The 23917-nt window shown below is 38.9% G+C and overlaps 1 protein-coding gene across 1 annotated transcript in view; it reads right to left on the minus strand.

Moving 5' to 3' along the window:
- The window catches only part of lonrf2 (LON peptidase N-terminal domain and ring finger 2), a 32069-nt gene that overhangs the window by 4168 nt on the left and 3984 nt on the right, over positions 1–23917 (minus strand). Inside the window, exons 2-11 of the mRNA XM_063053986.1 lie at positions 15455–15573; positions 15230–15352; positions 14792–14953; positions 13550–13757; positions 13165–13264; positions 12321–12435; positions 8324–8445; positions 4886–5044; positions 2331–2493; positions 957–1106 (exon numbers count right to left, since the gene is read on the minus strand). Of these exons, the coding sequence (XP_062910056.1) occupies positions 957–1106; positions 2331–2493; positions 4886–5044; positions 8324–8445; positions 12321–12435; positions 13165–13264; positions 13550–13757; positions 14792–14953; positions 15230–15352; positions 15455–15573 (1421 nt within the window). The remainder of the gene's footprint in view (positions 1–956; positions 1107–2330; positions 2494–4885; positions 5045–8323; positions 8446–12320; positions 12436–13164; positions 13265–13549; positions 13758–14791; positions 14954–15229; positions 15353–15454; positions 15574–23917) is intronic.

Genomic DNA, 23917 nt, shown 5'->3' on the forward strand with positions numbered 1-23917 from the left:
GCACTGCCAAAAGAAAGCAACATCTATCTTCAAAGACCTCCATCATTCTGGCAATGCCATCTTCTCATTACTGCCGTCAGGTAGGAGGCCTTAGAACCCACACCATCAGGTTCAGGAGCAGTTATTACCTAACAACCATTAGGCTGCTTCAATCACACCTACTCTGAACTTATTCTATAACCTATAGACTCACTTTCAACTGTTCTTTACAACTCACGTTCTCAGCATTATTTCAATGTGCACAGTTTGTCTTCTTTTGCACACTCGTTCGTTTGACAGTCATTTATCACATTATGTGGAGCTGTTTGCATTTCTTTTTTCCTGTAAATCTCTGCAATAAAATGAATCTCAACGTAGTATATGGTAACATATATGTACTTGATAATGAATTTGCTTCGAATTTTTAAAGGTAGTGTGGCAAGGGATGACAACCTTAGCTCCTGAAAATTTAACTACGAAATTTAATACCAAAATGAGAGTATTATTTTTAAGTTTTTTCTCTTCTCCATCACAAAATCCAATGTAAATCTCATTTGTTTTCTATGAATGAGCAAAACTAATTTATATTTCCTGATTTTACTTTTCTTGTGCATGTAGGGTTCCATAATTTGGTTGAAAAATCATGTTGCTTGCTCTCCTAAAAAAAACAGCACATGTTCCCTATGGAGGGCACAAAACTGAATCACTACAAGATCATAACTGCCTACTCAAGAGAGAAATCTGAGTAAATATTAATAAAGTCAAAAGTGTGCATTATCCTTTTGTTTCCCACCAAAAAGTCTTTTCCAAGTGGTTGGAAAAAAAATCTAAGTATTTTGTAGTACATTATGCAATGTACCATTCCGGTTTTACTGATGAGAAAGACATCACTTTAGAGCTAGCACGTACATCAGAATAACCAAGCTCTAGTTATAAGCTTAATTGAACCAATAACTTTATTATGCAATCCTTTTTACCTGAGGTATTGGCTCCTTTCCTGGCATTGGTCCAAAATGATTCAGAATTTGAGTTCTCATATTATCCTTGAGTGATTTAAACCAACTTAATGCTTGGTCATACACCAGGTTAGACAGACTGACCAGTTCATTATACTCTGCCCCTTCCACCTATTGGAAACAAAGAGAGAGAAAAAAAAATCACCCAAAAGGAAAAGAACAAAACTGCAATGGGGGAATGGGAGGGAAACAAAACAAGCTGCTTTTGGTAATATTTAACTGAATTTTTTCTCTACAATATCAAATTGCTAGAGAACATTTTAAAAACATAAAACCAATAACTGCATTTAGAAATGCAAACATGCGGAAATCTGCAGATGCTGGAATTTCAAGCAACACACATAAAAGTCGCTGGTGAACGCAGCAGGCCAGGCAGCATCTCTCGGAAGACTGTAACTCTTCCTAGAGATGCTGCCTGGCCTGCTGCATTCACCAGCAACTTTAATGTGTGTTACTGCATTTAGAAAAATCTGTTTAATCAATTCACACACATTGCAAACTAACTAGTTTTACATTTAATACACACAAAATGCTGGAGGAACTCAACATGCCAAGCTACATCTATGGAAAAAAAGAAACAGTTGACGTTTTGGGCCGACACCCTTCATCAATGTCCTGAAGTTTCCACTGGAGTTTAGAATAGGGGAACATTGAAACAAATCAGATTCAGAGATCTCTTGGCCAAATGAATTTGGGGAGGATATATCCTCTTGTGGGAGAACTGAACTTGGATTGCCTGTTTAAAAATAAGGGGTGGCCCAGTTATTTCAGAGGCAAGGCAAAATTTTCACTGAATGGGTTACAATTGCTTAGAACACTCTTCCTCAAAAGGAAGTGGAAGCAGAATCTTTAAATATTTTTAAAGACAGATAGGTACTTGACAAGCAAAGGAGGTAAAATGTTACGTAGAAGGGAATATTGATTTGAAGTTAAATTCAAGTTGGCTATGATCTTCTGAAATGGCTGATTAAGCTTGAAAAGCAGAATGGCCAAATCCTGCTCCTAATTTTATGAATGATCATATGCTCACCGCTGGCAACACGATCTCTGGCCTGCAGCACATTGCTGCACTGCCGAAACTAGTTCGCTGATGTAACCCACTGATAGCATGAACCAGTCTCCCATGCAAAATAATAAAACGTCCACAACTCCAGCAAATTATTTCAGAAATGAGACTAAATGGAAAATATTACCCTTTTCCTTAACTGCTTTCAGAAGTATGGCCTAACTGAAATTTGGAAAAAAACATTTCTTTTAGTTCCTGTATTAAAACGTTAATTGTTAAAGTAAGGCCCAGGATGGGAGAAAATTTTACACACATCTTCTAACACTTACCTGGTCATCTTCCAGGTACTCAATATTAGCAGTACTATAACCATCTCTCTGGCCGTGCTGCAAAACTTTAAATCGACGCTTGCCAACTGTATCAACTACAGAACGACCATCAGGAAAGAACTTCACATCCCTGATTTCTAGCATGCAGCCATAATCAGCAAACCTAAGCAACAAAAAGTACACAAATTTAATTTCCTTTGGCACCCAAAGCCAATTCCCAAGTACAGTTTTCCCAACAATGCATTCATGTCGATCAAATGCTGGAGCCGTCACACAAGTACAAAAATGACCAACATGACAAACAAAGATGACATAACTAGCATACTCAAGTAATACTATAATTTCAGAAATGCATCACTAAATATGTATCTATACTTTCCTTCAATCCATATACTTAAACTGAGCCACTCTGTATTCCTTGTCTCTGAAATCCATTCTTTAGTTTTCTTCCTAAATCGTAACCATTATGGTCATACTTTCCCTTTACACTTTCAATAGATCATTTAACATTGTATTATAATTTCCCTGTTAATGAAGCTTTCCAGCATCTATCCCAGGGGTAGGGGTAGGGCGAGCAAATATTGAGATATTATGCTCATCTGGCCCGCGAGCAATATTTCCTTATTCTGAGTGTTTCACACGACCACACTGATGGACATGTATGGCGTCTTGTTACACTGGCCCCAGGTTCCGTTTTGTTCCAAGCCAAACACTGGTAATACGAATGACGGGAAGGCAGATTACCTCATTAATATGTATTAGATACTCTCCGTGCACGCACAGGTTTTCAGATGAGATCGTTCAAATTTGTAAACAGAAACAGCGTCACTGTGTTTTAACAAGAAATCCATGCTAAATATCCAGATATTTACATGTGCTATGATACTTGTTGAATAACTCGCGTTTCGAAATAAAATCAAAGAAAAAATTCCAATGGCAATGATTGCAAAATGCAGGAAGGTAGACACGGAGTGCTGAAAAAGCAGTGAAAATGAAGGAAATACCCGTGCCAGCTACGAAGTCTCAAAACGTATTGCAGAAGAGATGAAGCCTTTTACAAATGGAGAGTTTGTCAAAGAATGTTTACTGGCAGTGGTGGATATTGTTTGTCCTGAAAAGAAATCTTTATTTGCATCTATCAGCCTGTCAGCAAGAACGATCACACGGCTAATTGCAGAAATGTCAGCAGATGTTAAAAGTTGTTTAAGGGATGCCTGCAACGAACTGCATTGTTTTTTTCCCAATTGTGCTTGATGAGAGTACATATTTGACAGACACTGCTCAACTTGCAGTGTTTGTGCGAGGAGTGACCTCAACTTTTCAAATTTTTGAAGAGCTTATTCAATTAAGTCCTATGAAGGACATGGTTACTGGAGCAGACATTGTTGAAGCTTTGCTGAAAATGATGTCAGAAACAAAACTTAATGTGTCGAAGCTAATTGGCATCACAACTGATGGGGCATCAGCAATGGTAGGACAGAAAAACTAAACCGAGTTCTTTGATTACTGATTGGCATCGTTGGTTAAGCACAAATGATTTTCTAGCATGTGTTATTCATTAATTTGAGGCAAAACATAACTAGATGTATTTAAATGGATAATTCCCATATTTCAAGTTTTTTATGGCATTTATCTGACCACCGTCCGCTCATTAATATGCGATCCAACCCGCAGAGGCAAAAAGGTTGCCAACCCCTGATCTATCCAATGCCACCATTTCCCATTTGGTAGGTCTTCCATCAGCCCTTTACCCAACTCATCACAAAAATATAACCCTTGATATATAAAAAAAATTTGGAGCAATAACTGCTAGCATGATTGTAACATTTGCTCCTTTAATCATGTCAGCCAGTTCTTAATGCATGAGTAACTCAGGTATTCTTTATCCCCTGCTTTTATGTTGGTTCAGCTAGAGAAGTAATCACCACAATAACTTGCTCAAATTTCTCTCTCAGTAAAATGATTAACAAGTTTCTTCAACTTTGGCTGGTGATGGGAAAGGAATCAAAATATCTACTTAAAATTTCCAGCATATTAAAAAATGTTTTTAAAAAAATATACCACCCTTGCATTACTGTTGTCGTCAATCAATTTTTTTATAAAATGTACAAGACATCACAAAACTTGCTCTAGGAAAATGTTCCATTTGGCTTAGACTATACTAAAATAAATGACTTTCTAAAGTGTTCAATGTGAACAGCACAAATAAAAATGAGAGCTCTTTTATTTTGGCAAGATGAGACAAAGTGTTCTTCACATTTAGTACACAGAAAAATCACTTTGTACTTAGTGAATTATTTCTGAAGTGTAATCATTGTTAAAATAGTAGCAGACGCAGCTGCCAGTGTGCTAAGATACATGAAGCAAAAGGCTAAATTAACATACAATATGTTGCTTGTGTGTTAAAAGCTTGTTACTGGTCAATGCAGGATGGATTTCCAGTCTTGGAAGTCATTACCTGAAATGGCCCTTGATGCCACGTATACAAATTTTAAAGTATTATCATCGAGCCGAAGATGCCATGGTGTACTTAGTTAGGTTACCTTCACACATACCCATTAAGGTCACTTCCAATGCACATTCCAAATTGCTTGGTGCCAGTTTCCATACATCTGCGAATCATGAGACGATAACGTGGTTCAAAAACGTGAAGAGGACATGGAATAGTTGGAAAGCTCATGGTGCAAACAAAAATTGGAACATCTTCGGTGAGGCTACGAAAGTAAAGTAATATGCATTCACTCAGTGTTTATTTCCTTTATTTGTGGTTTGATTGTTTATAGAAATGTTTAGAAGAGAAACCAGAACTGATATTATAGGGGACTCAATGGCTGACACAGTTGGAAATTCAGTTCTTAAATCTAAGAGTTAAAAGTGCAGTTAAATATCAAACCATGATGCAGCCATCTGTAAAAAGGAATTTTAACTGAGTGTAAGGTAGAATGTATTCTACACGAGATGGTCTTCATGAAAAAGTACCCACAATTCTTCTGGTATTTCACCTTGCTTCTTACCCCTGTCAACTTTAATGCTTTGACCATTTAATTCTAAACTAAATTATCATCAGATTGCTGCAGAAATCTCTGGCACTTGAACCCCGAGTTATTGAAAGCTATTTTTTCCTATCTATTCTCTTCTTTTACCCAATAGAATCAGAATCCTGCTGCATCTGCCTTGTATCCTTAACTTCCAATATTTCTCCTACTAAGTGGTGTGCAAAGAACTCAAAAGACATTAAATTGGCTTCCAATTATCATGCAGTTTCTATATAACATACCTCAAGAGTCAGATCACTACAGCATAGAAAACAGGCTCTTTGGCCTATCTAGTCTCGTGGCTTTCCTTTAATGCCACTACCAGCTAGATATAGACCATAGCCCTCCATACCTCTCTCACCCATGTATCTATTCAATCTTCTCTGAAATGTTAGAATTGAACTTGCCTTTACCAGTTCCGCTAATAGCTTGTTTCACACTTGTCTCACCCTCTGAGTGAAGTAGTTCCCCCTCAGATTTTCCTTAAATATTTCTCCCTTCACCCTAACCCCATGACCTCTAGTTCTAGTCTCACACAACAAGAGAGGGAAAAGCCTGCATGTGTTCAACCTATCTACCCCCCTCATAATTTTACATCTCTGTAACATTTCTCCTCATTCTCTGGCACTTAAGGGAATGAAATCCGAACCTATTCAACTCCCTGTTACTGAGGTCCTCAAGTCCCGGCAAATTTTACATAAATTTTCTCTGCACTCTTTCAAGTTTGTTGATATCTTTCCTGTAGACAGGCGACCAGAACAACACACAGAAGTCAAATTCGGCCTTCCCAATGTCTTATAGAACTTGAACATAACGTCCCAGTGCCTGTACTCAAAACCTTAACTGATGAAGGCCAATGTAGCAAAAGCTCTCTTTATGACCCTATCTACCTGTGATGCCACTTTCAATTAATTAGACCTGTGTTACCACACCTGTGTCTCTACTGCTCACTGTGTAAGTATTACCCTAGATGGTCCTTTTGAAGTACAACACCTATTTATCTGCATTAAATTCCATCTGCTATTTTTTAGCCTATTTTTCCAGCTGGTCCAAATCAGCTTGCAAGCTTTGCTAGCCCTCCTCACCGTCCACTACATCTCCAATCTTGGTGTCATCCGCAAATTTATCTAGTTTATCACATTATCATCAAACCATTAATATAGATGATAGAGAACACTAGACCTAACACTGATCCCTACAGCACACCACTAATCACAGGCCTCCAATCAGAAAGTGTCAACAACCTACTACCACTCTCTGGCTTCTCCCGCTAAGCCAAAATCAAACCAGATCTACTACTTCAGCCAACTGACTGAACCTTCTGATCAGTCTCCCACATGGGACTTTGGCAAAGCTCTTTCTAGATCAGTGACTTCCCTTCATTAACCTTCTTGGTAACCTCCTCAAAAAACTCTTAAGATTGGTCAGACATGACCCACCATGAACAAAGCCATGTTGACCATCCCTAATCAGGTCCTGTCTATCCAAAAACTTACATATCCTGTCTCTCAGAATACCTTCCAATAATTTACTGAAGTCAGGCTCACCGACCTACAATTTCCAGGCTTATTCTTAGAGTTGTTCCTACACAACAGAACAACACTAGCAGTCCTTCAGTCCTCTGGCACCTCACCTATGGCTAAGTACATTTTAAATCTCTCTGCCAGGCCACCTGTAATCTCTGCACTAGGAACATACTTATACATGCAATTTAATATAAATCTGACAGCATTCTTTTTTTTTACATTCGTCAATGAGGTTACTGGGGTGTTTTGAAGGACCAACTGCTCTAGCCACCTTTATAGTACCATCTGAAGTAACAGCAAAACACCCATTAAGTATTTTTGCTTCTTGTGCTTTGCTGCTATATTTGACATTGTCACTGTCCCTTCAAGAGCAACAAACAAATGGCAGTTGTTGATGTCAAATGACCTATTTGTTATTTGCTTTTAATAGATCCATGTTAATTGTACTTATTGATTCATGTCCTTCCAATTGATAAGCAATCCTGGTCCTAATTATCTTTCTGGATATTTGACATCCTGATCTAAACTGGGGTAGAAAAGTGGCATTCCTCCAATTTTACAGCGTCACTTCCATATCTTAACACACTTTGCTGAACTTGAGAGAAGACACCTACAGCCAAAGTTTTACAGATCTTTGTTGCATTAATCAGATAATGTCGCAGAAACTGGTGTCAATGGGTAATCATCCAGACTTCACACTAATCTGTAAAAAAAAACTTCCCTCGTCTTGCACCAGTGAACAAGCTCCATCTATGTTTTATTATTATTCATTCACTGGATGAGGACATCCTAGCAAATGTTAACATTTATTACCCATTCATAACTGCCTTCTAACTTAAAGGTAATTAAGACTCACTAATCTGGAGTACTATATAAACCAGACTGGGTTAGAATGACCACGTTTCCTTCTATTGAGGATACTAGTTAAGCAGGAAGGAAAGATAAAAATAAATGCATGCCTACCAAAAGCAAAACTCAATCAAGACTTACGACTTCAACAAAGCTCCTCAAAGTCAAAAAATATTACGCTCAAGGATTCTTTCAAGTCCACATCGATGTTTGATTTTATTATTGATGAAACTTTTTTTTGATATCAATAAAAGTTCAAAGCACAGCAAAATAATATTGGTTAACAACAATCTTACAGCTAAGTTCATGATTGATTGAGGTCTGTATTGCCATTCTGGAGATGGCCTGCATAATTTTATGTGGCACCAACTATTAAAATAGCAAACATTTAGGAAGTTCACAATTGCCATTGCCTTGTCTTTCTTTTGAGTTGCACAGATGTCTCAGAAAATTAGGATTTAATATAACTAAAGGCACATTTCCCAGAATCTCTGCACCACTTCTACAGAGATGTGCTTAGAAATTATATTTTAGCTTTAAACCCATATAAAATAACACACTTCCAATGTTAATTTTCACATACTTGGACAGTTCTTTCATTTCTTCTTCATGAAACTTCTTTCTCTCTTTCAATTCTTCAGGCAGGTACCGTACAATCAGTTCTTCTATCAGGAACGCCTTGCCAAAAGCCCTGGTTACCAAATACTGCAGTAAAAAAGGAAAGTTACTGGAATCATCTAAGTGAATATAATGCTTTTTTAAAAAATGATATACAGAAAAACCCTTTAAAACCACGTAAAAGCTATTTTGTGCTTGGCAAGACTGCTGAAATAGTTCGAATCAGGAGGTATTAATTTGATCTTTAATAGTCAGCTAGAAAACGCGAAGTTTTGTCTGTCAACTTTCTAGCTAATTACCTAGACTGACAGTTCTTGAGTTGGTTTCAGCCAAAAAAAAACTTACATTTCCCATCTTCAAAATGCTTATGATCACTGCAACCTTCCAAGTATTCACTGGCCTTCAGGTCATGTGATTAAGAATAATTTAAATATCTTGCCTATACATTGCAATTATGCTGTCATTGTAGCAGTCATCGAAACACGCAGGAGAATTATCAAATAAACTAACACTGAACCCAATACGGGGATAGAAGGGCAAATAGCTAAAAGGTACGCAACAGAGGAAAATCTTAAGGTGCATCATACAGATAGAGGGATAGAGATTTGGAAATGGTATTCCACAGCATAGCACCTTTGCTGTTTAAGACTCCGCCAATGTTTGAACAATTACAATTAGGAACAATCAAGTTACTAGAATTAAAGAGAATTGATGTCTGGTAACACCGAACAATGATAAAAATATATACAAGGACAGTGAAATTTTTCAATCGAAGGTTAAATGTATTAACATTTACAGGTGTCCCCTGCTTTTTGAACGTTCACTTTACGAAACCTCACTGTTACGAAAGACCTACATTAGTACCCTGTTTTCGCTTTCAGAAGGTGTTTTCACTGTTACGAAAAAAAATTCAGCGCACGATAAAAGGCAGAGCGCGCCCCGAGCAGCCGCTCTGCCCCGGATTGGAAACTGCTTTGCTTTAACACGTGCCCGTGAGCAGCCGTTTGCAAGATGACTTTTATGGTATCAGAAAAGCCTGAAAGAGCTCGTAAGGGTGTTACACTTACAGTAAAACTAGACATAATTAAGCTTTTTGATCGTGGTGAATGAAGTAAGGACAACGTGAGTTTGGCTTGTGGAAGCTGACGAACATTATATTGAAGAGGTTTTGGCATCCCATGACCAAGAACTGACAGATGAAGAGCTGATGCAATTGGAAGAAAAAAGGATAACAATCGAAACCGAATGAGTAATGATAAAGTACGACTTTAATTTTGAAAGGGTACGTCGGTTTAGGAAATATTTGCAGGATGGTTTGAGTCCTTATTAAAGAACTGTGTGATAGAAAAATGCGCGAGGCTCAGCAGTCAAGCAAGCCTTCCACATCAGCCACAGCAGACGATGAACCTCGACCTTTGACATCGAGGTGGGCAGTCATAGGAGAGGATGAGCTGCCTGCCCTAATGGAAACAGGCGACGAGATGACACCCCAGTGTCCCACCACCCCAACCCCCAAGCCACGGACAGATACCGATTCGTGGAAAATGCAACTGTAGCCGGGACGCACACAGCACATCTTTAAGAAAAAAGCCTAAATAAACATGCTAATTAATTACGTGTCGGGCAGCACCTAATTAATTAGCTTGTTTATTTCGGCTTTTTTCTTAAAGATGTGCTGTGTACCTCCCGGCTACCGCTGGACCTCTGCATGCTTCGCGGCAATGTGTCGCTTGGTGGCCCGGAGGGTGGGGACCACTGCACCACCCAACCTGCGACGACTAGGTCTAACACACCATCATCCGTGTGCTCGGCAAGCTATCTTCCCGATTCCCATAAGTGATACTATACTGTACGTACATTATTTCTACCTTATATAGGCTGTGTATTTTTACATGTTATTTGGTATGATTTGGCAGCTTCATAGCTTAAAGGTTACTGGAGAGAGTGTTCTTGCCAACAGCGCTTGCGCGAGATTTTCTGCCGACGGCACTTGTGAGAGATTTTCACTACGGAGAACAGTTCAGTTATGATAGTGGAAAAGTATTTCTACTTTATATAGGCTGTGTATTTATCATATCATTCCTGCTTTTATTATATGTTACTGTTATTTTAGGTTTTATGTGTTACTTGGCATGATTTGGTAGGTTATTTTTGGGTCTGCGAATGCTCACAAAATTTTCCCATATAAATAAATGGTAATTGCTTCTTTGCTTTATGCCATTTCGGCTTACGAACCGTTTCATAGGAATGCTCCACCTTTGGATGGCGGGGGAAACCTGTACAGGGGCAAGATTTGAAACCAGAAAGGGGAGAAGTTTTAAACTGAAGTATTGCTTAACCACAGACAATGCTGATCAACAACATGGTGACAGGTGAACAGGAATAAATGAAAGTTAGGTCACAAACTGACTGTGTCATTTTAAGTTGGTGGCCAGTTGAACAAGGCCAGCCTATGCTGCACTGGATCTAATGTTTCAGACATTTTCCAGACTGGAATTGGAATAGGTTTATTATTGTCACATGCATCCAAGTACAGAGAAAAGCTTGCCTTGCAGAGGAAGAAAAATAGAGAGTTATGGGCTGTGTAGGAGGGAAGGGTTAGATTGATTATGGAGTAGGTTTATTAGTTCAGCACAAGATCATGAGCTGAAAGGCCTGTACTGCGATGAACTGTTCTAGGTACTATATCAAATCATTACACAGTCCACTAAGATAGTGCAAGGTAAATAACTGCAGAAGAAAGTGTAATTACTACAGAGAAAGGGCAGTGTAGGGATACAATAAGATGCAAGATCATAACGAAATAGATTATGAGATCAAGATTCCTCATTATCTACCTTACTATACTAAGGAACCAAAGCTTTTAAAACAGCAGAGTAGAAACTGCTCATGCATAGTGGTACAGGCTTTCATGCCTTTGTATCTTTTGCCCGATGGAAGGGTGTGGGGGAGAAGAAGAGGGGATGTCCATTGTGGGTGGAGTCTTTGATTATGCTGGCAGCTTTACTGATGCAGTGAGGAGTGTAGACAGACTCAATGGAGGGAAGGCTGGTTTCCATAATGTGTTGAGCTGTGTCTACAATTCTCCACAGTTTTTGCGATCATGGGCAGTGCAGTTACCATACCAAACCCTGATGCATCAGGATAGGATGCTTTCAATGGTGCTTTTATAAAATTTAGTACGGTTCGGCATGGACATGCCAAATTTCTTTCGCCTCTTGAGGGATCAGAAGTGTTGGGGAGCTTCCTTGGCCACGGCATCTACATGATTGGACCATGACATGTTATTGGTGATGATCCCCCCTGGGAACTTGAAGCTCTCAACCCTCAGCACCATTGGTGAAGACAGGAGCATCTGAACCACACCCCACTTCCTGAAGTCAATGACCAACTCTTTTACTTTGCTGAAGGAGGAATGGTTGTTGTTGCGACACTGTGTTACTAAGTTCTCTGTATCCTTTCGGTACTCCAACTCATTGTTATTTGAAATACAGCTCACGGTATCAAGATTTCTTCATCCGCCAGCCTCACAACTCTGAGGTCATCTCCTTTCCAATCTATCCCCTAAATATGATTAGCTTGGCACTGGTTGCTGCAGCTACAGTAATGCAGCTACAGTAATTACTTCAGTATGAAGTAATCCTTCATAATCTCTGAATCTGTGAACCTACTATCTCTTTGACCAACCTTTTGTAAGAGGCCTTGATTTCGCCCTTTGAGGCCCAGTGCCTAATAACGATATTAAGTACCATGAGTAAGTGTACACAAGCAAGCTCTATGTGCAGTTGTTGGGAGTGTAAAGGTACTAATTATTTATTTTGAAAGTTCTTTCAATTGTTTCCTTATCTATTAACACTGGGTACAAATGAAATAAAATCCTTTAATTCCTCATTAAAATTAATGGAACAACACAATTTTGTTCCTTTCAAAATATTAAGCACATTTAAATTTTGAACACCTACCTCGGCAACATTTTCTTTACAAAGCGGGCATCTGGAACTATGATCCAGACAGCGTTCCAAACACCTTAAGCAGAAGGTGTGCCCACAGGAAGTGGTGATAGGTTCATAGAACAATCTGAGGCGAGGCGAGGTGAGGCAAGGGGTGGGGGGGGGGGGAAAGAGGAGAAAGAAAGGACGAGTTTTATACAGGTATAAGTGGCTCCATTACTTTAATGCTCACAAGTACACATGCACACATGACTTTATATTTATAAAATTACATTCCACATGGGAGGTAAATTGACTTAAGATCATGAAATGACAAGACGGATAACGGATTGACTGAAAACAACACAAAAGGTTGTCAATGTAATGCCCTCATTTAATCAGGCAGAATATGAAGTGTTGTTCCTCCAATTTATGTTAGCGTCACCCTGGCAGTGAAGGCAGAGGAAAAATAAGTCAGAGTGGGCATGAGGACCGTTTATTTCCTTCCACTGATGCCGCCTGACCTGCTAAGCACCTCCAGTTCTTTTTCTGCTCCAAATCCCATCATCTGTAGTTTCTTGTTAAATCTCAATGTTGTAATGTTCCTGCGTTAAACCTCAATCAATTTTGTAATATTCCTGAATTAAATTCAGATCAATTTTGTAATGTTCCTTACTCATTTTAAAATATACTCTGAAAATTAGTTAATGCTCTGTATTTTGGTCTGAATGGAAGGAGGTATTTTACATAGAAAAGACTCAAATTTAACAAAATCTTTAAAATTACATTGTGAGTTTGTCACTTTATGCAGTTTACAGAGATTGTTTCTGATTAATTTGATATTCAGATACTTGGAAGAGATTTGAAATTTAAATACCTCATACAAAGAGAACATTCAAAATCAGATGGATCCACAAGCTTCTCAGGTATCTCCCCTGAAGCTTTGAAATTATTAAATGTCAATGGAGCAAGTTCATCTAAGTTAAGAGAAAAAGAATGTTTTTTAAAATTTGATTGGAAAATAAACAGAATGAATACAAAGTTTTCTTCTAGAGCTAAGTTTTAGTAAGATGGAATATTAACCAGATCAAGAGGTGTAAAAACAGTGTTCATTCATTTTAACTTCGGCAGCTGAAAGATCCTCCACCTGAATTGTAATGTTCACATTATGCTACTATGATCACCACCATCAGTGGCACGTAAGAGAAAGAACATTTTGAGTTGAAAATGTTAATTAAACAAAAATTAAAATATCCTCAAACCTTTTTTAACCATTTTGTTGGGTCTTTTGAAGCTTTCACAGAACTCTGTCTCACTTGATAGCTTTCTCTTTTTACTGTCATCAGTTGGCCAGGATGGAACCGTGTCAACTGGCAGAAAGTTTTCACCAAGCGTTATCTTGGATGTTTTTAGTGTTTGATTCAAATCAATTGGTTCCTGGACTACAATTTTGTTCACTTTGATCAAACACTGGCAAGGAGAGAAAGAAAATAATTCACACACTAGCATTCCATATGCTCACCTATACACTCGATGATCACTTTATTAGCTACAGTAATGGAACCTGTATGGTCGTCTGCTGATGCAACTCATTCACTTCAAGGTTCAACACGTTGTACATTCAGAGATGTTCTTACACCCACTGCTGTAAAGCGTGGTTATGAACTACTGTCGCCTTCCTGTCAGTTTGAACTAGTCTGACTATTCTCCTCTGACCCATCTCATTAACGAGGCATTTTTGCCCACAGAACTGTTGCTCACTGGATTTTTGTTTTTCGTCTTTGGCACCATTCTCTGTAAACTCTAGAGACTGTTATGGATGAAATACCCAGGAGATCCAGAGTTTCTGAGTTACTCAAACCAGCCCATTTAACACCAATCATTCCATGGTCAAAATCACTCAGATCACATTTCTTTCCCATTCTTATGTTTGGTCTGAACAACAATTGAAGCTCTTGACTACGTCTATATGCTTTTATACATTCAGTTCCTGCTACGATTGGCTGATTAGATATTTGCATTAACAAGCAGGTGTACCAGTGTAAAGTGACCACTGAATGTATATGTGTTAAAGATAGTATAGATATTAGGTTTTTAACAGTATAAATATTCTTTAACATCCATGCCATTATTTTAAAAGAAATATCCCCTTTATCAAGATTTTCTGACTAAATAAAATAGAATGTTACAATTAACTTTCATATCCACTCACAATTTTCCATAAAACTCACTAGTCACTGTACAAGCCTTCATGTGTTCTATTTGGCCAACATATGCAGAGTAGTATCCCTTATTTTCCCCACATTATGTAACATTATTTGGTTTTAGATTTCAAATTAGCAAGTGAAACTAGTAAGATCCAAGAATAGATTGAACTAAGAATATGATCCCGAATAAAACAGATTGCCATAGAAATTGAGTTTCAGGTCAATTGTTTGTTCTGAACTTAAATGAGTTTGTTTTATACTTAAAGAAAATGCTTAAGAGACAAAGTTAATACATACCTCAAAAGGCCCAGCAGCTATACCACCTTTGACAACTGATGCAGAACTAAAAGCGCTGAGAAAAGTAGGCTTGGGTCTGATAGAGGTTGCCTGCACTCGCATGTTGGTTAGCAGAGTGTCCTCCATATTTTCCACGACGGGTACAAACATATCACACAAGATCTATAATGAAATGAAGGTACAGAGCCACGAGTTATGAAATGAAGATGCTTGAGAAACAAGTAGAGTGAAAGCTTTGGAAACCTAGTGACATTTGTCTATTTGACAAGTGACTGGTGATCAATCTTTTAGCCAACCAGATAGATAAATCATCTCTCCATGAATAAAAGTCACTAGTCACATGTGCTAGAGAGGAACTATGAATAATGTTAGCTTACCTATAGCCATCCAAAAGCTCAAATAGTTTGGTGGAGAGTTGCAGGCACAAACATAAATTACCTTTTGTGCTTTTAGTTTTACAGCTTTCCAGTCTGGTCTCACAGCAAGGCAGTATAAGTATTCCTTTAAAGCTTCTTCAATTCTACCCAATTCAGCAAGAGCTTCAGCTTTCCAAAAATGCCCCTATCAGGAAATCAAATACAGAAAAAGACATGGCATGAACACTGCCAACTCAGTCTTTCAAAGATGCAAGTTCTTATGTCATTCAAGAAAACAATGGATTACCGTTGCCTTTAGTGGTTTAAGTGCACATGCCACATCTCCATCACAAAGAGCTTTCTCATATTGTCCCAGAGTTACATAAAGCTCTGCACGTTTACACAGCATCAAGTAGTCATGAGGGACTGAGGAAATAAATTGAGGATAGAATTCACTTACAGAAAATGGCTCAGTATAAGAGTTAAATACGTCTGAAAAACATCTTGTCAAATGTCTTCTGCATTAATAAGCCATCATTTCTTGATTATTCAGGACAACTGTAAATCGTTCTTCATCATGCCATACATTTCTGAAATAAGCCACTAGCTTCCAAAAACAGCATCCTACTTATTATCTGCGAAGTTATCTACATTCTACTAAGCGTAGGTAATTAATACTATGCAGCCTCTTCTAACCAGGATTTTCCAAAGTTACCTTTTTTAAAAAAAAACACAATTCAGTTAGCAACTCTTTGCAAAAGAGGCCACTTTTCATCATTCCAAAGCATTGCTCACATTTTAAGGCATCCGTTAGTCTTGTGAGACCATGGATCTGCGCCTGGAAAGTTTTCACTCTCCAGGGCACCAATGTTGTCCAAGGGAAGGGCAGTACGACCCACACAGCTTGGCACCAGTGTCGTCGCAGAGCAATGTGTGATTAAGTGCCTTGCTCAAGGACACAACACATTCCCTCAGCTGGGGCTCGAACTCACGACTTTCAGGTAGCTAGTCCAATGCCTTAACCACTTGGCCACATCTTATTAACTCCAAATATAAATCTTGCAACTTAAATGGTTTGTAGCAAATTACTATATTGGGCATGGTGGTTTAACCACGATGAGAGAACACCACCATTTTTTTAAGGCAGAACTACCAATGTAGATGGACTTGATTAACAACCTGGATACAAATTTAATAGAGTTCAATTAAATTTACTTTAGAAATTGCTGTGAACAAGCAACAAAATTTTTTTAAAGCTGCATAACTTTAAACGAAATGACAAATATCAAGAACAGGGATGTAAAGCACTCAACCAGAATGAGGCACTTCTATTGTACAGCATATCAAAAGCACAATTACATTTTATTACTCTGGCTTTTGGACAACAGCTGGATTTTACAATAAAGCTACAGCATTTGGTTAAATTTGGAGTAATCTGGATATTCATTCTAGATTTGCATTTAAAAATCAGCTCTTTATGGTTAATAGCTGAAAACCTGTCACATTTTCTGGAAAGCAGAACCAGACCAAGATACCGGCAAGTGTGAACTGCACTAATAAAGCAAAGCATTTGATATATAACTAGACATTTACTGAAGATTTGAAACAGAAAAACATTTTTCATTTCTGAGTATTTAACTCAAAAATTTAAAATAGTTTGAATCTTTCTCAAATTTGAAGAGACAGAAACCAGACTTGAGCAAAATCAGATGTTCTTCATGACAATTGCATCTTTTATTACACTTTAAACTTCCAAGTCCCAGCAGTGACTGACCTCTAAAGGTCAATTTAGTACTATTATTAAGATGCTCTCCAATGCAAAATTCATTTCATTATTTGTTGGCATAAGATGGCGTAATATCATTACTATAACAATGGCATGGTATCTAAGATCTGATCTTTTTTCAAAAAAAAGGTCAAGAAATAAGCTTGAAAAAAATCGCTTTAAACAAAAATCCATATATTTTAAATGTTAATTTTGCCAAACAACCAGATTAATTGCAAAACAAACATTTGTTGCTTGTCTGTGACTGCCCTTAAATTAGTGGCACCAACTCCAAATCACTGCAATTCTTCTGAAACCAATGCAAGAGGTGAGTCTTTGAGATCAGAGCAAGACATCACATTCAAACTCGCAAAGGGTGGTGTTAGCATTTGTTTAGAAAATACACAATAGAAAGATTTAGAACAATACACATTTAGGAAGATCAGTTAAAAACATTAGAACCCCAGAGTTCAGGTGCATGTTGCAATAAGAGGGATCCGATGAAAGAAAGCAGTAAGACTGGTCAGCTATCCCTCTCACCCATAACTGGGAACTAGTAAATTGAGACACATTTATATAAAACTTAGCACAGAATGGAATTAAGCAAATGATTGTATTATGGATTCTATTATCATCAAAATCAATAATTATAACAACTAGAAGGAACCTAACAATATCCAAATAGGATGGAAATACGGAGAGCTACAGTGGAAGAACATTTTATGGTTATTTATTCAGAGATACAGCACGGAACAAGCACCACCCAGCAACCCAGCGACTTCACCCGAGCTTCATCACAGGACAGTCTACAATGGCCAATTAACCTACTAACCATCTTCAAAACATGGGAGGAAACCAGAGCACCTGGAGGAAATCCACGCATTCACAGTGAGGACATACAAACTCCATACAGAGGGAACCAGAATTGAACTCTGAACTCCAATGGCCCAAGCCGTAATAGCGCCATGTTAACCACTACACTGCCAATTTTACCGAGACTTTATAGGGCTTCAAGAGGTCCAAAGTGGGAGTGCCAAGTATTACCACAAATTGAAAACAAAACACTTGCTGTCATAGAAGTGGATTATAACAGAGGAGGAGCAGAAATGAGAAGTTTAGCCAACTGGTAGTGGAAGGAGAAAAACCTGGAAAAGTAGGCTTATTCTGGTATGCCAGGGGGGTGAACTTTAAAATAACACAAACAAATATAGCCTCATTGCCGATCTCATGGCTCCCTAAGGTGACAACCCTTTTGTTGTTCGAGGAGCTTCCCCACCCTCCATTTGCAGCAACAGAGGGTGGCTAAATTAGTCCTCTCCCACAGAGCTTAGGCATTGGCTGCACTGAGCTCCAGTCCACACTCAGCACGTACTCCTGCAGCCTGGACCTTACCAGCCTGCAGCATTTGTTTACGGACAGCTCGTTGCACTGGAAGACCAAGTTTTAGGCAGGTCAAAGGACGTCTTTCACTAAGTTGATGACCTTCCAGCAGTACTTGAGGTCTGTCTCAGTGTGAGCCCCTGGAAACAATCTGTATATCACAGGGTTCTTTGATACACAGCAGCTGGGGATGAACTAGGACACAGACCGTTGCATCCTTCTCCACAACCTCCATGCAAATCCACTGTCTGCAAAGAGGCGGGCGACTGCATCTTCCTCACTGTCTAAAATTGAGGAAGCATGAACTTTCCATGGGTTTCAGATCAGGAAGCCACAAGGATTTCACCCAATTCTAAATTTAATGATTCTGGAATTTGCTGAGGTGTTATAACTATTAAAGCATAAACTTTATTAATGTTACCATTAATTTAAAGTACAAGTCCTCCCCAGGTCGTGGTATGGTTCCAATCCCGAAAACTGTTCGTAACCCAAACAGTTTGCAAGTCAGAAATGTGCCAATGAAACAAATTCCCTCACAGCAGAAGATGCCGACAGTGGTTGGTTGGAAATATGAAGTCTAGAGAAGCCCTTTAAATTTTGATTTGTCACTCTTAACAAAGCTGATATACAGCCAGAATAGGCCCAAGACAACCCTTGGTCCCCAGTTTTCACACCAGCAGGGCAAAAACGGACAGTAGCTGTATCAGTTCACAGCCTTATTGCCACAGAGGAAGGAATGCAGGAGAGCAACTAAAATCAGCTCAACCTTCGCCTCTGTCCCCAACACTCAGGCTTCTCGTCTATCTGGGCTGACGTTTAAATTCCAAACAGGAGAGAGTTTGCAGATGCTAGAAATCCAAGCAACACACACAAACTGCTGGAGGAACTCAATGGGCCAGGCAGCATCTATGGAAAAAAAGTACAGTCGACATTTCAGGCCGAGACCCTTCAGCAGGACAGTTTAAATTGTCCAAGCACTGAGTAGTGCCACGTTTCGGGAACCAAATCCAGGCACCCCGATACGCCTGGGCTGCCCCGCCCCGCCCAAAGCCGACTTTGGTCTCACCCAATTGGCTCAGCACTTGGAGCGATGCACCCGAGTTAGGTGGATGAGCATCGAAACTCTTCCGCACTGATTCCTCTCCAAATCGCTCACTCCATCTCCGGTAGTGGTACAAACTCTGTCTGCAAACCTGGCAGCCTGAACACACCACACCTCACAATGCCTCAGGACAGCTCATCCCACGAATCAGCCTCACCTCCACTTGCCTCCCCACTGTCTGCGAAGATAGTTCAACACGATCTGCTTCATGAAAGATGTTAGAAGCAGTGTCTTTAATCGATTTACCAGTGAGCTGTAGCATATCTTCAGTACCGCCATCTAAAATCAAAAGACTAACATCTGAATATAGGATTTACAAAATAGACAACATGAAAGGAGGTGGGAGCAGTAGGGGATATGGCTGGGAAGGGGATACAGCAGGAGTGATGAAGTGAACAGGATGAGGGGGATGAGAAGAGATTGATCATCTGGGACTATACCCACTGGAATTCAGAAGAATGAGAAGGGACCTTCTAGAAATGTAAAATTCTGAAAGGGATAGACAAATTAGATGCAGGAAAGTTGTTTCCACTGCTATAGTAGAATAGAACTAGAGGATGTAGCCTCAAGATTTTGGGAAGCAATTTAGGAAAGAGACGAGAAGAAACTGCTTTTCCTACAGAATAGTGAATCTGTGGAATTCTCTGCCCAGGGAAGCAGTACAGACCTTATTAAGTACATTTAAAACACAGTTAGATATATTTGTGCCTAGCTGTGGAATTAAGGTTATGGGGAAAAGGCAGATAAGTGGAGCTGAGTTCATGGCCAGATTAGCTCTGATCTTATTGAATGGCGAAGCTAGCTTGACAGGCCAGATGGCCTATTCCTGCTCCTATTTCTTATGTAATTAGAATGTACTAGTCTTGCATTCTATGTGGCAAAATTCCAACGAGCATCAAAGTCAGCTGTCTGCAACAGCCAGTAAATCAATCTCGCTAGGCTTCCAAATGCCTGTTCATATATAAAAGCTGTATAAAGGTCGAGTGTTCAGAAGTTGTGGAGGGGGTAGGGGAAAGTGGGGGTTCTAATTGGGAAAAAAATCATTGCCCGCCTGATGTTATTTCTATCAAATGTGTTCATCAGTTAAGCATCTAACCTCTCAGATTCTATTTCCACCATGAAAAACAGAATATTCATTCTTGCTCAGTCGAGTGTCAATGCGAAGAAAACTACAAAGCTATATTTTAGTGCAATGCCACTTATAGATGAGAATTGTCCAATACCGAATTCTAAGAGGGAGTGAAATAAAATGTTAAGCAAAAGCTTTTTCATGAGTATCAAATATTTGTAAACAAAACCATTTACAGCCAAGTATTTCAGACTTTTCCATGGGCAGTTCTGTGTCAAATTAGCAATTTTATATCTGATATAAAAATGATACAAGTGATTTTAATATTTGCTTCTAATGGAACAAAATGTTTCATGTCACTTAACAGAAGTATCTTGTTTTTTTTAAACCCCAAAAGAATCTTATCATAATACCAAACACAAAATAATCTGCAGATGCTGGGGTCAAAGCAACACTCACAACACGCTGGAGGAACTCAGCGGGTCGGGCAGCATCCGTGGAAACGATGAGTCGACGTTCCGGCCCGAAACGCCTTCAGCGTGTTGTGAGTGTTATCATAATACCACCTCCTTTACACCATCACCATGTTTCTCATCTAATTACTTTTACTCCCCATTCTTCAGAGATCTTTCCTCCTTCCTGCTCCCCTTCTAACTTATCAGTTTTAACAAAAGCATCACATGCAATATTGTGCAGTACAGACGACTGGAAGGATGACAAAGCTACAAATGGGTGTGATACAGATTTTGTAAAATACTGCCTTGGGATTTTTTGACAAAAAACTTGCATTATCAAAGTTTTTAAAGGAGGCAGATTCAAGTAAGTGCTCAATATATACAAGTTACGCAATCCTATTTGACTATTACTTTGTTTAGGGAGAAATGGCTGCCTGCTCCATATTTAAGAGTAGGAATCTGAGAAAACTTGCCAATTTTTTCAAGGCTAGCAAAAGGAATACCTCAATTACAGCAAACCTATCCACATTACAATGGCAAGAGAATCAATAAATTAATGCTCAATATTATTTAACTAAACATTTGCTTGCAAAGCATTTAGATTAATGGACTTTTAACTTTACAGACAATTTATGACAATTTGTCATCATCTTACTTGAACTGTGCAGTATACAAAGCTGAACTGAATAGTTATACAATCAAGGAATGTGGTCACGATTATGTACTTAAAGCATATACATTTCCAATATAACCAAATTATTTCCATATCTTCCAAGGATTTTAGTAGAATATTCCATCTGCAGAACGTTTAAATTCTCATACCTAATCGCCTTGCCCTCACAAAATCATGAGGTAACAAGACACTCTTTTTAATTCCCGTTTTCCTTGAGGAAAAAGTGTAACTCAGCTGATCTCAATGATATTTCTATTTTGCATTCAGAAGTCGTAAGAATATATGTATATACACACACATACATACACATAACTTAACAACATACTTGAGAGACGTTTGTTTTCTAGTCTGCATAGATGTATTTGTTTGAAAATAACTGAACACAAACTGGAATACTGTGGAAAACTAGCCCAAATGTCTCATGAAAAAGTAAATGATTCATTGTTCAGTTGAACAACATAGTTATTCAAACTTGTTAATTTTGTCAAATCCCAGAATCACTTACACTTCAATTTAATTAAAACATGTCTGTTCAAACTCAGAAAGACTTAGAAGAAAAATGGCTTGGGACATTTTCCATGGGTATATAAATGAATAATCTAAGTATTTAGAATAATTTTACAAGCAAAACACAGGTATAGATATTTGTCCAACTGTTACTTTGTACTTAAGGACCACATAGCACAAAAATGCAATTTTTCTAAAGTCCATTCTTACATTTGCAGCAATGAAAACAAAATACATAAGATCATAAGACAAAGGAGCAGAAGTCGGCCATTCGGCCCATCAAGTCTGCTCCACCATTTTATCATGAGCTGATCCATTCTCCCACTTAGTCCCACTCCCCCACCTTCTCACCATAACCTTTGATGCCCAGGCTACTCAGATACCTATCAATCTCTGCCTTAAATACTCTCAATGGCTTGGCCTCCACTGCCGCCCGTGGCAACAAATTCCACAGATTCACCACCCTCTGGCTAAAAAAATTTCTTTGCATTTCTGTTCTGAATGGGCGCCCTTCAATCCTTAAGTCATGCCCTCTCGTACTAGACTCCCCCATCATGGGAAACAACTTTGCCACATCCACTCTGTCCATGCCTTTCAACATTCAAATTGTTTCTATGAGGTCCCCCCCCCCCCATTCTTCTAAACTCTAAGGAGTACAGTCCAAGAGTGGTCAAACGTTCCTCATATGTTAACCCTCTCATTCCCAGAATCATTCAGGTGAATCTTCTCTGAACCCTCTCCAACGTCAGCACACCCTTTCTTAAATAAGGAGCCCAAAACAGTACTCCAAGTGAGGTCTTACCAGCGCCTTATAGAGCCTCAACATCACATCCCTGCTCCTATACTCTATTCCTCCAGAAATGAATGCCAACATTCCATTCGCCTTCTTCACCACCGACCTGGAGATTAACCTTAAGGGTATCCAGATTTATTTACAGAGATGTATATGATTCAGTAGACAACGTCAGAAAGTTCAGGATGGAAACCGAGGGGCAAAACTGTGGCACATGAAGTCTAACCTACCCAAATAGGTCATCTAACTGCATCCACGAAGGAACAGTAAAACATGCAGAGGCATTCAAGTCATAGCACAGAAATTGCCAAAAGCGAGCAAATATGGCAAAAATTAAAAGGAAAATTGAACATTGGCACTCAAGACAACTAGAATATATATAAAGTCAGAGGGATACACCGCGGAAGCAGGCCCGACATCTCATCAAGTCTGCACTGACCATTAATCTTCATCAGCTTCTCCCTGTTGCCCCCACCCATCCAGTAATCTTCATTTGTCTTTCTTCCAGGTGCTCCAAAGACATGCAGATTGACGGGTTAATTGGCCCCAGTTTGTAAATGAGTCGTAGAAGCTAGGAGGCATTGATAGAAAAATGTAGGAGGGAAGGGTAAGATTGATCTTGGAGTAGGTTAAAAGGTAGGCACAGTATAGGGTGGGCTGTAATGTTCTCTGTTCCAAATGTGAGATGTTGTATTTTTGGGAGATCAAGCCAGGGCAAGACTTGTGTAGTGAACAGGAGGGCCTAAAGGAGTGTTAGAGAACAGAGTGACCTAGACGCGCAAGTGCCAAGCTCACTCAAAGTGGCATCACAAGTAAATAGGATAGTGAAGGTGTTTGATATGCTGAGGTTATTAGGTGTTGAGAAGTCATGTTGTAGTTCTGTTAGACTTTGATGAAGACACATTTGGAGAATTGTGTACAGTGTTATTAAACTAAAAAAGATTTACCAGGATGCTGCCCAGATTTGGGCCTGATTTACAAGGAGAAATTGCTAGATTAGGATTTTATTTTGTGGAATGTAAGATT

The sequence above is a fragment of the Mobula hypostoma genome, chromosome 7 (genome assembly GCF_963921235.1).
Source record: "Mobula hypostoma chromosome 7, sMobHyp1.1, whole genome shotgun sequence".
Classification (NCBI taxonomy): Eukaryota; Metazoa; Chordata; class Chondrichthyes; order Myliobatiformes; family Myliobatidae; genus Mobula; species Mobula hypostoma.